This window comes from Arachis stenosperma, chromosome 3 (genome assembly GCF_014773155.1).
Source record: "Arachis stenosperma cultivar V10309 chromosome 3, arast.V10309.gnm1.PFL2, whole genome shotgun sequence".
In the NCBI taxonomy this organism is placed as follows: Eukaryota; Viridiplantae; Streptophyta; class Magnoliopsida; order Fabales; family Fabaceae; genus Arachis; species Arachis stenosperma.
Window position 1 is genome coordinate 35,278,834 of NC_080379.1, and position 19,437 is coordinate 35,298,270.

At 33.2% G+C, this 19,437-nt stretch overlaps 2 protein-coding genes across 4 annotated transcripts; one reads left to right on the forward strand and one right to left on the reverse strand.

Annotated features, from left to right (window-relative positions):
- The first annotated feature begins 493 nt into the window (after positions 1-493).
- LOC130966507 (pentatricopeptide repeat-containing protein At4g21705, mitochondrial-like) lies at positions 494-4,526 on the forward strand. Of its 2 annotated transcripts, none has more exons than XM_057891318.1 (3): positions 494-686; positions 1,872-2,279; positions 3,233-4,526. In XM_057891318.1, the coding sequence occupies exons 2-3, from the start codon at positions 2,013-2,015 to the stop codon at positions 4,463-4,465; spliced, it is 1,500 nt and encodes a 499-aa protein (XP_057747301.1). In that variant the 5' UTR covers positions 494-686; positions 1,872-2,012; the 3' UTR covers positions 4,466-4,526. The 2 variants fall into 2 exon arrangements, with proteins under 2 accessions (XP_057747301.1, XP_057747302.1); XM_057891319.1 differs by having other exon boundaries at positions 1,901-2,279.
- A 4,556-nt stretch (positions 4,527-9,082) lies between these two features.
- Positions 9,083-18,110, reverse strand: LOC130969185 (3-deoxy-manno-octulosonate cytidylyltransferase, mitochondrial). 2 transcript variants are annotated; one of them, XM_057894811.1, is made up of 9 exons: positions 17,799-18,110; positions 16,193-16,481; positions 15,204-15,249; positions 13,650-13,736; positions 13,398-13,522; positions 12,806-12,945; positions 12,626-12,677; positions 12,401-12,511; positions 9,083-10,486 (listed from the first exon to the last, which is right to left on the reverse strand). In XM_057894811.1, exons 2-9 carry the CDS (start codon positions 16,343-16,345, stop codon positions 10,394-10,396), a joined length of 807 nt encoding a protein of 268 aa, XP_057750794.1. In that variant the 5' UTR covers positions 16,346-16,481; positions 17,799-18,110; the 3' UTR covers positions 9,083-10,393. The 2 variants fall into 2 exon arrangements, with proteins under 2 accessions (XP_057750794.1, XP_057750793.1); XM_057894810.1 differs by having other exon boundaries at positions 9,085-10,486; positions 16,176-16,481.
- Positions 18,111-19,437: the final 1,327 nt, after the last annotated feature.

A 19,437-nucleotide genomic window follows, 5' to 3' on the forward strand; every position in this document is an offset into this window, starting at 1 on the left:
TTGTTATCTTATCTTATCTTGTTGGCTAAGACAAGGAATGTGTTTGAATTTGAATATTGATTAGGAGTTTATGATTAGCGGGTCAGTTTGGACCGCGATAATAATCTGGGCCTGAGTAACTAGGTCGTAACTGCTCCGATAAAGGACCTGGGACAGGATCCGAAACATACCCCATGTATTTCTTCTATGTAATCTCTTTTATTGGAATTAGACCCTATTCAATTACCTAAGGTTCTAAAAATCGGTTCGAACCGGCCGATCAAATCAATCGAACCATGAACCATTACCAAATGCGGTTCGATCAGAAGCCAAAATCGTAAAATTTAAAAACCGACATGGGACTGCCAAACCGGCCAGGACCGGTCAGTCGAACCAAACCGTGAATCGGTTGGTTTTCGAAATGGGTCAAAAATCAAAATTTCCAAAACCGGTGCGTTGAAGCTTGGTTATAATTTTTTAACCCTAATATGCCTAACACACAGTAACACCCCTCTTGGCCTCTCCTCTCCAGAACGCAGAAGCAGAACGCGAAGTAGCACACAGTAACACCCTAGCCCTAGGTTCCTTGCCGCCGCCGTCCCCAGGTTCTAGGCGTCTCCACTTCTTACTATTCCCCCTGTCCGGAACCCAGGTAGCTCGGCTCGTCGTCCCCATCTCGCCGGTTGCCATCCGTGTCTCCGTCAAAGGTTAGTGATGGCTCTATTTAATTTTTCTTCTGGTTACTGATGGCTCTGTTAGTCTGTTTAATTTTGCTCCGCATCCGCTCTTTCTTTTTAATTTTGCCATGGTTAGTGGTTACTGATAAGTGATGAGTGATGGCTCTGTTTAATTTTGCTTTTGGTTACTGAGGGGTCTGTTTAATTTTGCTTCGCATCCGCGTCTTCCTTTTAATTTTGCTCTGTTTACTGATGAGTGATGGCTCTGTTTAATTTCTGAATGCTTGGTTCTTCATGTTCTTTTTAATTTCTGGAATTTTTGTTCAAATTTTTGTGTAATGTTTTCTAATGTTTTATAATGTTTGTTGCTGTTTTGTAATTGCTAGTTGCTGGGTGCAGGTTTAGTGTCATAACTGTTTTGGAATGTTTATGTACTAATGTTTGTTGCTATTTTGTCATTGCTGGTTGCTGGATGGAGGTTTAGTGTGATTATTGGTTAATGTTTGTTGCTGAATGCTGATTGTTGAGTTTAGATATGGTTTTGTTGTTGAATGCTGTTTGTGCTTAATGCTAAATGTTTGTTGCTGAATGCTGCTGCTGTTTTTAATTTCGTGAATGATTTATTAATTTCATTGTTCTTAACTTCATGTTTTTAATGCTTCTAGGCTTTGAAATCAGTTTATGATAACTGTGATGTAATTATTTAGTTGGTGATATTTTATGTATGGTTTTAAATTTGAAAGATATTTTATGATGTTTATTTATAATTTATTTATTATTTTATTAAGGAACGATTTTTTCAGTTGAACTACGGTTAGACCGATTAGATCAGTAAACCAGTAAATCAGTAATTAGAATGGTTCGATGACCAGTTCGATTTTCAGAACCTTGAATTACAAAAAAAAAAATATTTTATCCTTTTTGTTAGAATATATTATGATTAATTAGCATTTATTAGAATTATTTAGCATATTTGGATATTTATTATAAGATATTACGTCTTTATTATTTCGATTCTCTTAGCACCTATAACCCTTCTATATTGTATCATTCTACATACAACTTAAATACATACAAATTCTTTTTCTATTGTTCTCTCTTATCTTTTTTAACACTTTTAAATTTTAATATTCTCTAATAGAAATGTTACATCTGTATCAAATTTTATTCTAATATATTGAATTTTATCTTTTATTTATTTATTTTTGGGCTTAGGTCTTGGATTTATGAGTTCATTTGTGCAGTCTGAAAGTGTGAAACTCCAATGCCCTTGGTTCCTCCTGCGCTCAACTAACAAATAACAAGTCTCAATATTTTAGCAAACACTTGGTGTGCATTTGGTGAACGCTGTCGACAATGTTCTCTGCAATCCTTCACAAGTCTCGCAACTCCGCGTCCACCTTTCTTCAATGTTCGAGGATATGGTTCTCGAGCAAGAATCAAGTGAAGACGACCAACCGAAAGAACCTGTACTCTCGCATCAGTCCTCTCGGAGACCCTTCCGTCAGCATCGTCCCCATCCTCGACCACTGGCTCCTTGAAGGCCACGCCGTCAAGGCCCCTGAGCTCCACAACATTGTAAAAGATCTCCGCTCTCACAAGCGCTTCAATCAAGCACTTGAGGTAACGCATTTTCTCCCTTCTTCCTTGACTTGGTGAAAAATTGAAAATCATTGATTGAGATTTCATCAACACCAGTATAAGTAGCATGTAAATTGTTCATGCCTCAACTAACTAGTATAGATTGACTTAACTGTCAGAATATTTAACACTCTTTCTGCATATCAATAATAAATCCGTTTTGTTAACCATTTCTTTTGCTAATGTGTTTACTATAGAACGATTTTATTGAAAATCCAAAAATTTGAAGTTTCAACGCTTTTGTAGTGCACTTGTTAAAGAAGAAAAAAGAAATACTTTAGAACATTTAACTTCAACCTGTACAATAACCGGTCTATACAATCAAGGGTAGAAGTTATTTACCTTTATCTGTGTAGCTAGACTAATTCCTCCAGCCACTTAACATAGCTTGATACTAAGGGACTGGTAGGCAAGGCCCCCGGGCTTGAACATGGGCTCTTGGGCCTCGTGGATGCCTCTTTCTTAGGTTTGGCTTTGCCACTTGACTGGGGAGTCATTGACATCCACAATCCCCTCTTAACTTTTCTTTCTTTGTTTTTACAATATTATTTTCTGCCTGAGCTAAATTTGTAAATGTTGTCATGTTTTGTGGTACAAGTAATTTACTACTAAATTTAAAACATAAATGCTGATACACTTTTAATCTTGCATGTACAGATTATATGTGTATATATATTTGATATGATGTATAGCTTATATACCGACCATAGATACGCGTTTGTAATTTATATTGTTTTGGTTGTTTAATAGAGTATGTTTCTATATGATAGTTTTCAACTTATCATTTTGTTTCTGCAGTTCTCATCCATGTTTTTCTTGGTAAATTCCTAGCTTCACCCATGCACATATTGTCAATGATGTAAACAATTTTGGTGTGCTAGTAGAACCAGTTTTAGTTACCAAACCAAAAATCTGAAAGTTTACATCATGCTCAGGTTTCTGAATGGATGAGTAGCAAAGCACTATGCCCAATATCAGCAGGTGACCAAGCCATTCAGCTAGAACTTATTGGTAGAGTCCGTGGACTGGACTATGCAGAGAGCTATTTCCATAATCTGAGTGATCAAGAGAAAACTGAGAAGCTTCATGGTGCCCTGCTAAGTTGTTATGTCAGGGAAGGCTTAGTTGATAAGTCACTGTCCCATATGCAGAAGATGAAGGAGATGGGTTTTGCTTCTTCTCTCAATTACAATAATATAATGTGCCTCTACATGCAAACAGATCAACACGACAAAGTCCCTAGTGTTCTGACACAAATGAAAGAGGACGGCGTGTCTCCAGACATTTTCAGCTACAAGGTCTGCATAAACTCTTATGGTGCAAGATCTGACCTTGCTAATGTGGAGAGACTATTGGAGGAAATGGAAAATAACAGCTGTATCGGCACAGATTGGGTGACGTATTCTATGGTTGCTAACATCTACATAAAGGCGGGTCTCGAAGAGAAAGCTCTGGCCTACCTAAAGAAATGTGAGGATAAGGCAGATAAATGCGATGCTCTTGCCTACAACCATCTGATTTCACATTATGCAACTCTGCGGAACAAGAAAGCTATGATGAGACTTTGGGAACTCCAGAAATCCAACTGCAAGAAGCAGCTCAACAGGGAATATATAACCATGCTGGGTTCTCTGGTGAAACTCAAGGAGTTTGGTCAAGCTGAAGAGTTGCTTCGCGAGTGGGAATCGTCGGGCAACTGCTATGATTTTAGAGTGCCAAACATTCTCCTGATTGCGTATTCTCAGAATGGATTGATTGAAAAGGCGGAAACAATTCTCCGAAGCATGGTTGAGAAAGGGAAAACTCCTACTCCTAACAGCTGGGCGATCATCGCCTCTGGTTATGTAGCGAACAAGAACATGGAGAAGGCGTTTCAGTGCATGAAGGAAGCTGTGGCTGTACGAGCCGAGAACAAAGGTTGGAGACCAAAACCTAATATCATTTCCAGCATATTGAGTTGGGCTTCTAGCAACGGAGATGCTGAAGAAATAGAAGGTTTTGTCAATTCCTTAAAGAATGTGATTCCAATGAACAGGGACATGTATCTATCATTGATTATGGTATCCGTTAGATGTGGTAAGAAAGTTGATGGAATTTTAGAGAATATGAAAACTGATAAGATAGAGCTGGATGAAGAAATATTGAACATCCTTGGCTCAAGATTGTAACAAAATTCTTATTTCTTTCAAAAGCAAATAAATATAAAATTATTTGCAAATTAAATTTGAACTATGAAATCTGAGGAGAGAACAACTATAAGATATTTCTTTGTGAAATTTTTTACCACACTTCGCTCTTTCAAAGTGCTCTTCCTTCTTCTGCCAATGCATGAACTTTGTTCATTTTACTCATGAAGTAGCATTCAAGTTCAGGCACCAAACTGCAGACCTTCGTTATTGTTGAACCCTGTTATTTTGATACCGCCCTTGAAACCCTTGCATTGTTGTCTCTTCTTAAAACCCATCTACAAGAGCTCGCATTCTCTCCTCCATGACCTTGCACCTCTCATCTGGTCACCATCGCCACTTGCCGCTAATTCATTGTTGGTGATTTTTTGCGAGTCTCTATCCTTTATCCTCTGTTTTTGTTGATTTTGTGAGAGTTTCAAAATATTTGTTGATTTTGCCACTAATCGATAAACATTCAGGAAACAATATACAGTTTTTATAAGATTATTCCTAATTTGCTTTAATATGCATAATGTAGATATTTCCATTAAGACATCTTCACATGAAAATGCATTACGAACTATTAGATGGTGTAGTCAAATATATTCAGTTAAACATGTCAAACCATCTAATAATTCGCAATGCTATCTTCACGTGAAGATATCTTCATAGGAGTATCCATTTATGCATAAACACAAGAACTAAGCCATGAGTTAACTATGGTGTGCACCAGAATGGTTCCAAATGTATCGTTACTCTTATTTTGATTGCAAGTGTCTCAATTAAGGATCTCTATCTGAAAGTCTTATAGTTGTAACAATCTCTTGGGTTTACAACTGTGCTTTCGAAAACCTTACCATAATTTGTGGGTGGAGCTATTATGAGACAAAACCCTCATTCTGCAACATTAGGTTGTTTTGTATTAAGATTTGGTTGCCACCAAGTTTTAGATATACCTAAGGGAGCAATATCAATGTGCTATGGCTATATAGCAAACAAATTCCCTTGAGAGATGCTTTAGAATATAAGATAAGAGATCTAGTGAAGCTTTTAATGATCAAAGTTCTTAATTTGACGTACAATAATGATATTTTTTAATTTTTTCCATGTTACATAAATATTTTAAAAATCTAGTGTTTGGGAATTTTTTGGGATCCAAATCGCGATTTCATATGCAGTTTTTAATGAATCAGGTGCATTCAGGGATGACGCATCTTAGGATGCATACACACAAACACAAATCATGTGTGTGCATCCACGCACAAAGCACGCGTATCCATCTTATTAGAATACATACACATTCATATTATTCATTGATTAGAAGTGTAGTTTTAGTTTATATGTTCTTAATCTCTTGTATTGACATCACAATCGGGCAAAATTATTTAAAAAAAAAATTCACAGTATCCTGCAATTTGGTAGGTTAAAATTAATCCGTTTTGGATCTAAACTCCATTCAAGTATTTGTTGTTATACAAAACAGGATTCGAAACTAAAAGTAAAATAAGATAACTTAAAATGGGTTACTTGGAACCTAAAAATGAGTTGCCCAACCAAGTTAAACTACTATGAATTTGACAGCATAGGGTAACCTTCAATTCTAATCAATAACACCAACAAATAATTAAAAGAAAAAGAAAGCAAAGTTAACAAAGGCATCTGTATATCTTGAAATTTGCCGCTGCCCATTATTTAAAACTATTCAAGAGAAAACATAAACATTGCAGGCAAAGGAGTACTGCAACTTCAACATCGGTAACTACACACACAAAGTAGAATAAAATTGCATGTCCCGGTTGCTAGCCTTCCAAGTTTGTTCTTGCAATCGCTGTCGCACTTGTTAGTGCCTGGGCAGAATGAGAGTTGCTCATAACACCATTTTAATTCCCCAACTTTTAATAACCCTCCATTTTCTGTAACCCACAAAAAAAATAATATTAATTCTCTGTACTACTTCAACACAGATATTTTTTATGGCAACAAAATCACGAGCAGAAAAGATTAAACTTCTAGCTAGGCGAAACATACCAATACCGGCTGAGAGAACAAGGAAAATGAATGAAATTGAAAAGATGACTTTCATCTTTGAACAATGTGTACCCGAGTTCCATTTCACAAATAGGTTATATAAGCAAGAAAGATAATAATTTCTTATGTTAAAATAATAATAATAATAATAATAATAATAATAATAATAATAATAATAATAAAATAACCATGATATAATTGTTAAATATTATTTTGTATTTGGACAGTTGGACTAAATTTATTTTTCGCCCTATTGTAAAACGTCTGAAGTCTGAACGATGATATATTAACAAAGTATTATAATATAAAATTAATATTGAATTATTTCATTTAATAAATAGTTGACTTGACATTTATTACCCTATTCTTAATCAATACAAATTGCAATTTTTTTAATGAAATTAAATTCTATAATAAAAAATAAATTAATATGATTCAAATTGTAGTAAATTATATTGATTTTTTACTTTTTAAATCAGTCCAAACCATACGACAAAATACAATCTTATCTTTTTGATATTGTAAATAAAATAGTTACAAATATATCTCATTCATATTGATATGTTTTAAAAAAAAAATTACAATCTTAAGTCATGCACAAAGAGATATTGCAAAAAAAAATTTCGCTTATTTCGTCAGCAGTGCAAACGAAATTTTGTCAGTGGTGCAAATGAAATAAGTTTATAATTATCTCGTTTTCACTACCAACAAAATAAGTAATAAAAAGTATAAAATATAACTTTTTTTTATCTAAATTCGTAATTTTATGTTTATTTTATTTATTAATAAAAAATCCCAACATTTGATAATAAAATATTTTCATAAATAATTTTTACCTAATAAATAAATGTAAATTAATTTTTCTTTTTCCCTTCAAGCCATTCCTTATAAGTTACCTTCAATCAAATTCAATAATATTGGCAAGTTACCGAAAGAAAGTAGACGAGTAAAATAATTAAAGGTAAACTAATTTAGGTTGTTCGAGTGGTCAGCTCATTCGTCTACTTAAACAAGTGTTGGGAGGTTCGAATCCCGTCTTGTGCAAATAGAACTCAAATTCGCAACGAATTAGTCCTTAATCTGGTGAATTGAAAAATACCGTAGGCAACAAAACAAAAACAAAATTAAAGAGTAATACATTAATAAAAACTGACCAGAAAAATTAAAATGACAAAAATAATTTTAAAAATATGAAAATAATAATTTTGTTTTTTAAAAGATAGTATTATTTCTTTCACAAGTAGCAAAATGACTTTAAGTATTTATTCTAATTTTTTAAATATTTAAGGAATTATTTAAAAGTGGCATATAGAGAATTAGTGCAAAATTTGATATTTAAACTTTTGTTTTTAGTTTCAATCATTCAAGCAGTAGAAATAAAAGTACAAAAGAGACCAAATCTACTCAGCGTAAAATATCAAATCTAAAGATAAAAAAAATCTTATTTTTTTAAAATAAATTTATAAGAAATCATGTCAAAAACTCAATTTCTGAAGTTCTTCTAAGAGCATACGTTTATATTTAGTAATTTTTGTCAAACTAATGTTATTATTTGAGGACTTTTATTAATAGAGGTTCACTGACGGAATAAGATGTGACCAACGAAGCTTAGATTTTATGTTATTATTTGACTCATTAAATAATTCGTACGTAATAATTATGTTTTTTGTGTAATTTTTTATATGTATATTTGTTTATTCTTTCTTTTTCCTTTTACTCTCTTACAAGTTATTGGTTAATTTTTGCAACTCCAATATATTACAAATAAAAACTGTTCCAAATACGTTAAAAATCAATCATCAAATCAATATTAAATTTATCATAATAAAATAATTTAATTTATTCATAATAGTGTAATAATTTTTTATAAAATTTATCATAATAAAATAATTTAATTTATTCATAATAGTATAATAATTTTTTATAAGATTTCAAATACGTATTCATGTATATAATATCTTATTAGTAACTGATTCTTTTATTCACGTAACATAATTGGTTATGAATAGAGCCAATAGATTATTAATTCGTGTTTTACACTTTTACTATTGCACTATATTCAATTATCAAAACTCTTTTTTAATTTAATTGGTAGAGATTAAGTAGTTCTTAATACGTGAAATAAACGCAGATATGACAAACTAATTGATACGAAAAAAATTGGTAACTAATTAAGCATACATGAGCTATCAATGTATGGGATCAATGCATCTAGACATATTAAATTTCGATAATTTTGTAAAAAGGATGATTTCTATAATAAATTAAAAAGTACCTTTCCATATACAGACAAGGAAATGTAAGGCTTAAGGAGGAACTAAATAAGCTACAAAGCTAGGACTTCACAGAGGAGTAGCACTGTGGCAGAGGAGAATACAAGAGCTAAAAAGAGAAATTACGCAACAATGAAAAACAGAAGAAAAATTGTGGACAAAGAGCCAAGGTTATCAAAGATTTTAGTGAATTGGCTAAAAGGTATTCAAGATAAAATCATATCTCTTATTCAAAGTGCCTTTGTAAGAGGTAGACAAATCCAAGACAATACATCATAGTACAGGAAGCCTTTCACAGTTTAACACAAAGGGAAAAGAGAATAAAAGAGTCTTATCATAATGGCCTTTGGCTTTCAGAACAGTTGGAAATCTATACAAGGTTATCATTTTGCAAAGAAGTTGAGATAAGGGGATCCCTTATCACCACCGTATTGTTTCATTGTAGGGTCGGAGGTTCTAATTGTTCCGGTGGAGGAAGCGCTAAGTGATGAAAGAATAACAGGGTTTCACATTGCCCCCTCGGCTCAAGTTATCTCACACCTCCATTTCGCAGATGACTACATAAACTTTGCAAAGGCTAAAGAGAAAGAGTTGTACCAGATATTTCTCATTCTTCATCAATACACAGAAGCATAAGGATAATTTTGAGTAATCAGGAATAACATTTGGAAATCAAGTTGTGATCCAGACCAGGGTGGATATTGAGAAAATATTTTGAGGCTCCCAGCTCAGTAGGAAAAGAAGTTTTAATAAAATTTCTTATTCAAGCTATCCCAGCTTATGCAATAAATCTGGTGATGTTTCCAAAAGGTTTTTGCCATTTCAAACAGCAAAATTCTGGTGGACTTTAGCTGCAAAGAGAAAGGAGTACACTGAAAAAGTTGAAGATAAGCAATAACAAAGCTGAAGGAGGATTAGGATTCTTCTTTTGGTAACTTTTAATTTTAATTTTTTCTTTTTTGATGTGACAGAAATTAGGAAGATGGTGTAGTCTTTTGTTTGGACAGATGGTGAGGAGGAACAAGACATAGTTGAGATATCCGAATCCAAAAACAATGTTGATCATCACCATTTGCCCTTCTGATATGACTAGTGTTAAGCTACATTGGGCAGAATATGTCAATTTAACATGCCAAATCAACACGCCATCAATGGAGATCAATATAAAGAACAGTCACGAGTCATTAATCATAATTTGGGATCCTAATTAGGTCAATTAAAATTTGAGTCTAATTTGAAACGCGAGGTAAATATAATCCTTACCAGGAGAGCTATGCACAGACAACCAGTTTCTAAATAAAAATTAGTTCAACATTTTTGGGGAAATAAAATGAATCAAAAACCAACAACAAAAATTGATGCACCAACCAAGTAATCCCCGTACAACTTTTTTTCCTGAAGTGGTATCTGTGCACCACAATCTATGTATAACTCAACTTTCCATGTTATAAATACCACTGGATTAAAACAGAACAAACTTCACAAGTGAACATACATTACAGAACACAGTTTGTGTGGATAGAAACAAGCATGACTATTAGGAAAACGAATAAGAACAAAATTTAATTCCAAACTTGATGATTTTAGTGGTTAGTTTTCAGGAAGTTTCATAGTCATAACCAAGAGTTCAAGACAAGTTCCTCTCACGCATTAGAGATTCTATCTTTTGAACATCTTCTGGAATGTCAACACCATGGGCCTCGTGGTTAACTTTTATTACCTACAATAATAGATTGCAAAAGTTAATTTTCATCTTTTCAAGGATAACATGCACAATAATGGTATGAATGACTAACTCAAAAAAAGATTTAAATCAAAACAATCCACAATGACAAAGTTGATAAACGAAGAAGTCATTAGAGACATTTTACATCCATTTCAAAACGTGAAATGTCTTTAAAACTGTAGGCACTTTCTTCTTGTTCAAAGGCAATAGTGAGTTTGATTAACACTTTGGGATAATTTTATCCCCCCCCAAAGCCCCTTTTTTTTTCTTTTTTCTTTTTTTAAATGCAAAATCCTATTACAAACTTCAAGAGGATCTGTAACTATCACATTTGAGTCTAATAAGTCAGAACCGGATTTTGACTCACAATCAGTTTTATTCAAATTGAGAATTAAAAGATTTATTACATGAAAATAACAGCAAAACATCTTACGCTACAAGCACTCACCAGGTATTCAGTTCAATGTTTGCTATCATTGGCTGCTAAAACTGTAAGGTATTTACGGAATATATGCAGCTTTTCTAGCTAATACAATTTTATCAATCATCTCCCGAAAGCTTAAATAAATATTATATTGGTCAATCAATGATTATATATCTTAAAATGTTAATACACCCACCTATGCAAAATACATCTAAAGTTGAAATGAAAAGTAAACAACGTACCAACCTTATGCAGAAAATTAGCATTGATATTTATCATTATTTCCTTATTACTATTAGGATTTCACTATTGTTATAAATAGATGCTAGTATTCCTCTCATGTAAGCCACATCAAGTAACTTTCTCTCATCTCCTGATTACTATTTACTCTATTATTTTATTGGTTAATCACGGATTTTAACAAATAATATGGCAGGAACATTCTTTCTTGAAAGCTTGGACTGTTCAATGTATGTAAATGGGATCCGAACCTTGGACTATATTGTATGAGTATTTGACTAACAAGACACCTTTTCTTAAGTAGGTTTATGTAAGGGGAGAGAACAGAAGAATTCGGCTCAATAATAAGCAGCCCAATTAACTGCAAATATAGCTTGCTACAGCTGTATGCTAGGTTCAGAGTTCAGACCAAGGGAAAAAAAAAAGAAAATAATAAGAAAAAGAAAACAGCTGTGGGCTCCATGAGAAAGTTTCTAAGAAGTTTGCGCCAGAGCGGATGTCAAAACTCTTGAATTTATCCTACACTCATGATGGATGTGTAAACTCAAATACAAAATTCGACCAATAAAACTTGCAAGAGTTTACTTATTTTGAAAATAATATTACAAACTAATTACATATCTAATTATAATAAACATACATAATAAAAGTATAACGACAAGATTTTGGTTTTATCATAATGAACGAAATACTACGGAAACACAAATGAAATCATAAAAAAGTACCAGACATCAAAATCATCAACTTTGGAAGCACTAAGTTAAAGTGCTTCATGTATAATGCAGTGTTCTAGTGCTTGAGATCAAATTCTAACAAGAACAATAAATTTACGAGGTTATCCCACGTATGTACAAGTTCTCTCATGTTCATTAGGTCCAAGCTTTCAAGCAAGTATCTAGGGACTAGACTCCTAAGTCATAGGAGTTTACTTGAGAGTTTAACAATTGTAGATAAGCATAAGGGAAAGACAGGAGTCAAGAAGAGACTGTGGAGTTTAGGTAGGTGAGGAGATGAGCTACTGAACATATCCTCCAACCCATGTAGATTTCAAGTCATTTTGAGCAAGACTCTCTTTCACTAAACACAGTTCTCAATACTTTTCCATACCCTAACTTTTTGATCCAGTTCCATCATAATACCACTAAGACTATTTAAGGCCAATGCTAACCACATAAAATTTTTAAATAAATGCAAGCCAGTAAGACATTGACGAATTAATGACTTGTATGAAAACATTCAGGAACCTTCATCTTATAGCCGTTCTCGAGAACTTTAAGCTGTTCCAAATCTTCCTCGAGTTGCAATGGAGTAGGCTGAAGATCTGGATATATCTTCAGAAACTTTGTATCATAGCTCTGCAAGACGTGTAGAAACACAAACATTACATCCCAATGAAGCAAATACTGGTAATAGACCCATGAATGAAGAGGAATTATTATTATCATGCCCAAAGAATTGAACACCGGTACCTGTATCCCCAGATGAAGCAAATAAGGAAATTGTTGATTGACTTTTCCCGACCTGTACCGTGCATGAATTTATTAAGTTTGAGTGCCTTCATATATATATATATATATATATATATATATATATATGATGATGATGATGATGATGATGAAAAATCAACCTTCTAAGTGTTCCTAACTTACTTGTTGAATGGGATCAATCCTCGTGAAAAATAGATAGCATAACCACGATTATCTACGACACATTTCACTCTATTCGGATCAAGTGCATCTTCTGGCTTTAAAGATGTGACTGCAGTACTGAACACCGCATCTGGAGTTGCCTGTAGAGTGTAGACAACATGACAGATCATAGTATTGAAAAAAATATAGATCCAGTAATGGGGAATAGATCCTCTCAATTTTTTTCTCTCGAGTGATGTTGTGAAATGTGATCTTTTACCATATAACATCTTCTCTCACATGTTTTTTCTTGGTTCCGCTTAAGGAGTGTATCGTTAGAGTCTTAGAGATCACACTTTACAGCATCACTTGAGAGAAAAAGTTGAGAGCTAGCATAATAACTTGTTGGTTAATATATTGTCATGCGTGTGAATCTTGTAACGTACTGATATTAAAGGATGCATTCAGTATCATTGAATCCCGATTTTGCTAAGAAAACTGTGCATATAACCAGAGCCTAAAGCAAAATAATCATTCATTGTTGCCACGTAAAAATGTCTCCATCTTTAATGGTATCAGCTACAATAAACCAAAGCAAAAAGTAAATTCTTACCTGCAAAGCTTTGACAATGCCATCAATTATTTCAGGTTCAATAAGAGGTTCATCACCCTGAATGTTGACAACAATATCATAGTTTTTACCAAGCTTCTCTAGGGCTTCACTGCAGCGCTCAGTACCTATCAAGCATAAAAAAAGTTATGAATCATTGTAAGACCAAGAAGAAGAAAGAAAGAATCAAATAAAGACAATATCTTATTAATAATTGTAACTTAACAGTTCCAATATGCAACTAATTTTTGTTACCATTTCGACAAGACTCAGATGTCATTACAACATCAGCTCCAAACTTTCGACAGCACTCAGCAATCTTTTCATCATCAGTTGCCACAACTATAATCAGATTAGCAATCAAACATCAAAAAAGTAAACCAGATTAAATGTAGGGAACACTGACAATTTCTAGAATCAAAATCCCAAGAGGTTTCACAATAGAGAAGAAATGTAAACACTAAACATATAACATTACATTGATAATTATCACCCAAATATTAATGGCAAGTTAACCCAAAGCCCAAAATAATGATAGAGGAAAAAGGTCTCTCTTCCTCTTGGAAGATTGATGGTTGGTTTGTTTAATGATTTTATAATCTGAAGGTTTGTACAAAGGGTGCTATAGTCAAGGGCCGCCCAATTGCAAAAGAACATGCTCAGAATAAGTCTCATTCTGGCCTAGAGTAGTCTGCTAGAGATTAGTTTGGTAGATTGGTAGATTCTCCATTGTGGTTCAACAATTTGGTAGATGCTAAGTGAAGCTGATCATTCTGTGTTTTATCATCAAACTCTACAAGGCAACATATATTTGATTCTGTAAGTTGATGACGTTGACAATGCTAGCAAAGACAATGATGGAATAACTTAGGTCAAACAACATCTATGGCATCATATTTAGACAGAAGACCTTGCATGCCCGTCACTTCTTGGGCATTTAAGTAGCAAAAGTTAAAGACGGATACTGGTATAGTCCTCTTGTGGTGAAAGTATTCCATGGATATCTCAAAAGATACATACATACTTGGTGCAAAGCTGGTTAAACATTTTAACACACTTATGGATCTTAATGTCACAGTCCTTCAAAATTAGGGGGGCAATGGATTCTGAAATCTGAAATATCTCAAGGTGATCATTTGCCATGTTCTGAGTCCTCTAAAGAGGAACCCTGGTCCCAAAAAAAAAAATTTAAAATTTAAAAAAAAAAAAAGAAAAAAAAGAGGAAGGGGTGACAGGTCTGAGAAGGTCATTTGAAGCAACTATTCTTAAAACTCGCTTATGCTTTTGGTGTTTAGATATCAATCTCCAATGTAGGAGCTGTGGATGATGAGCACCCATAAAATATGAGATAGAATTACACAGATGGAAGGAGAATAAGATCAGAATGGTCAACATCATGTTGAAGGCTGGAAGCTCCCTGACTATACTAGTATTCACCACATCATTCATGTATCAAAACCAAAAAAGATTGTAACATCATTATCCGGGAAACCATTGCCGATTAATTGTTGACACAAAGGATAGGAAGTAGAAGATAACACTAGCTTTTAAGAAAAATGGATTACGATAATATTAAGAGGTAGATTCCTTTAAGGCACCAAATCGAGGTAAAATGCCTAATCTAATTTTATCAAACAAGACTTGCTTGAATACGAGAATAGAATTTAGACTACAGCTAAGGTGAAACAAATAATATATACTTAGAGGCCTTTATTTTATAACACAACTTCCAACAATTTATAATAGGTAGTTATATAATATAGTTACATTCAAGCCTAGATTAAATGAAGATCATGTACATAGACATACCAACTTGATCCAACGTGGCTGCCAGCTTTGCCCTTTCCCATGTCCTCTGTAAAAAACCGGCCATACATAAGCAGTATACATTAAAATTGGAACATTAGAAACAATAAACTAAGAAAAATTTGCTGAGAAAATAGTAAAAGAAATCAAAGGTACTGAAGTTTCTAGTTGACAATAAAAAAAATAGAAGTAATAAGTGCAAAAATTGAGAGAAATAGCAATAAAAATAAATAAACAAATAGTTAAGCATATAACACAACCTGAAGAACACCCAAAATGCACCTTGAGTAGAGTTCCCCACCATGTTAGTGCAGCTTGTACAATTTTACACTGCCTACACATGTACCCATTTCTCCAGACACTTATTTAACTTCCAAAAATCCAACTTCAAACAAGTATACTATGCTCTATTTTCTCATGTCATGTTTGGTACATTGTAACAAGCAACACTTCTCTTGTTTCTTATTGTTACACTAATTTGTCAAGTTAGCTCAGAATAACAATGTGGCAATAATGATTGACCAGCAATCCAGCATCCTTCCTTACTGTACACAAATTATAAAGAAAATTATCATTTGAAATTCTTTAGTATTTCCAGTTTAACTTTTAACTGTAAACAAATCTAGACCATAGTGTACTAGGATGCACAATTTCCTTTCTCTTTATTCCATTACTTCAAGTTGTTCAGTTTTATTAACCTGAAAGACAAAAGCTAGAGTCACAATTTTATTTCAAGTTGGGAAAACTGTCATGCTCTTTGAAGATTATTATCTGAAAATAGTGTCCAAAAATTGTCACAATTTTATTTCTATACCATGTTCATTCATTTCCCAACATTGGATATGAACCCTGAGCTAAAACTATTCCACGAAACACACAAAATGTCAACAAAAAATTAAATCAGCATTAACATAGAAGACAAGTAACCATCTATAGTTTAAATGGAAAAAAAAAATTGAAAGAAGAGTATTAGACCTGGATCATAGGTTTACCAAGAATCTCAACGAGAGGCTTTCCCTGAAACCGGGTAGAAGCAAATCGGGCGGGTATGATGCCGACAACCCGGTTCCGGAATTTCTTGACCCGAGTCCAGTAGGCGCGAGCACTGACCGCAGCAGCAACTGCAACTCCGGCCATAATGCCATGGAGGATCCAGAACTTTGCACTGTTGGAAGACTCAAACGGCGAGGAAGACGAGGATGAAGAATCAGAGGAAGAAGAAGAAGACGAAGGCGATCGGCAAAAGGCCATGGCAAAGTGAAGAATGAGGAGGAGATCGATCTGCGTTAGAAGGTTCTATCGTCAGTGGGTACCTACGGCCACCGGCTAGGATTAATCGAATCCGGCTCAACGACTAATTTTATTATATTTTAGAGAAAATGATAAATATATTTAAGTGTAAAAAGATTTGAAAATATATTTAAGTTTTTTATTTTCTCAAAATTTGGAGACATCAATCTTTTTATTCATTTGATGTCATAGTTATCAGAACCGAACCGGTATTTAACCCGGTCATACCACCGGGTCATCGGGTCACTGGTTCAACCGGTGGGTCGTTGATTCACTCGGTTAACTCGGTCATAATTAAATAAAATATAAAATTATAATCAAAAGTTAAAATACATGTCTTCATAAACATAATAATAACTAAATATAACCAAATATCAATTCTTAGACATAACTAATAATGTAAAAAAAGTCAATAAACTAGTCATTAGAAAAAATTTTTTCTCAATTTAAATGAATAAGAACAAGCAAAAGATAACATAATCGATAAATCAAATCCAAGTGATACTTATATCGATTAATTCCACCTCCCCACCTCCCCTAACAAGTTTCTCACAATATATGCACATCATAGTAATTTTCCTTGATTTTTCAACAATTTGTTTACAATGCTCCTAAGCAGGATCAGGCTTCCCTCTATTCTTATAAACTCTTTTAGTTGTAACCTGAGGAGTTGACAATACTTGTTCTTGAGATGGTGGCATTTCGAATGGCGTTTGTGATAAAGACATTTTTGAGATTCTAACAAAAGATAAAACAAAAGACTTACAGCAACAAATTCTACTTCTAGCAACAAAAAATTTTACTCGGTGATCTATGCAGCATCAAATTCAACTTACAGACAGCAACAAATTCTACTTCCAGCCACAAAAAAATTTACTCAGTGATATGTTCAGCATCAAATTCAACTTACAGGCCGCAATAAATTCTACTTCCAGCAACAAAAAATTTTACTCAGTGATATGTTCAGCATCAAATTCAACTTACAGACAGCAACAAATTCTACTTCCAGCAACAAAAATTTTACTCAGTGATATGTTCAGCATCAAATTCAATTTACAGCCAGCAACAAATTCTATTCCTAGCAACAAATTCAGCTCATTGATAATTTTCAACAACAAATTCAACTATGATAACTTTCAGCAATAAAAACTTAAACCCCAATTCTCCAAATATGATTTACAGCAAAATTAGCTAAATCATTATTTCAGCAACAAACTCAACTTTCAACAGCAAATTCAAGATATACTGATGATTTAGAGCAATGAAATTGAAAAAGAAATAACAGGGCCGAAGGAAGCTAAATCTCACCTGCAAGGAGCGTTGACGGCCGAAGCAAGAAGCGTTGACGGTGACAGAGCACGACAGAGCTTGCGATGGTGACAAAGCGCAACAGATCTTGCGATGGAGACAGAGCGCGGCGAGCTTGAGGCGGCGACGAGCTTGAGTTCGAAACGATCGCGAGAGATTCGAGATACCGGAGACAGATAGGGCGACGGCGACACCAGCCGTGAGAGAGGTGAGACTCAATGAACTTGAGGGAGAGTGGCGAGATCAGAGAGAAGAGAGCGGTGGGTATTAGGGGTTATGGAACTTTGGGGGAGGTGGCGTTGCACAGTGAAAGGCAACGTCCCCGTTTTTCAAATAAAAAAATACAAAGGTTAAACATGACCCGGTCCGGGTTATAAAAACCGGCCGGGTCACCGATTTTCTTAAAACTCACCGATTGAACCGATTTTTACCGAGTCTAATACTTGAACAAGTGTAATTACTCGTGTGATGCACGTGATAAGATTGAAATTATAATTTTAAATTATTTTTTAAAATTAATTTAAATTATAATAATTTTATTAATAAAAAATTAATATGTTATGCATTGTTTGTTTTTTTTAAATTTAGTATTAATTGGATTAACTCTAAAATAGTTATTAATCGATTTTAATAATCTACTTTCTTCGATAAATCAGACATATATACTGAATGTGATCATAAATAATATAGTAATAGTTAAATCTACCCACAAACATATTGGCTATTATCACACTCTAAAACAAATTAAATATGAAGGCTATTAGCACGCACTTATAAATCTATAAAATTGCACTGTCTTTAATTCGTGCAAGGGTTTATTTATCAAATAAACTTAAAATATAAACAAAAAATATTTATAAAATGGACCTAGCATCACTTGAAAGAATCATAGAAAATAATCAACTTATCTTATCATCCATAAGAACCATTTCTATGTAAGTCGTGTTGTTCTTGTCAAAATTGGATGAGACTTTTCATAACCTTATAATTCTTGTCTTTATTTTTCAAACTTTTTCATTACATAATCTATCATAGGCAATACTGTTGATAGAATCGTAGTTAGTATCCTTTAGGTATGAAAAATAATAAACAGAAGAAGTTCTATGTCTGAGGTACGAATTTTCTAGATGATAAATAATTGTAACAATACACTATTAATCCTTATATATATTACACACACTAATTATACACGGTAATAGTTAACAAATATTTTCAATGGTGATACTTACTCAATATATATGTTATCGACATTAATTATATGCCAATATTTTTAGAAAAGAGCTAAAAGATGAGATATATAAATATATATAATATTATTGCTATATAGGAAGCATACATAAGTTGCTACATTTTTTTTATTATGTTATACAACTTAAAATTATACTATTATATTATTATTAATCCTAGATACTTGCTATAATTATATAAAATTTAATTATGAATCTAAATAAATAAAATAGATAACATTCAATATTATTTTTTTCTTTTTTACATTCAATATTACTGTAAATATAAAAAGTAAAATAATTAATGAAAAAATATGAGTAGAAAATAAAACATATTAATTAAAATTCAATTTGTTATCTAATTAATCTTGTATCCATACGATATAACTTTACAAAAATGTTATGAATCACAA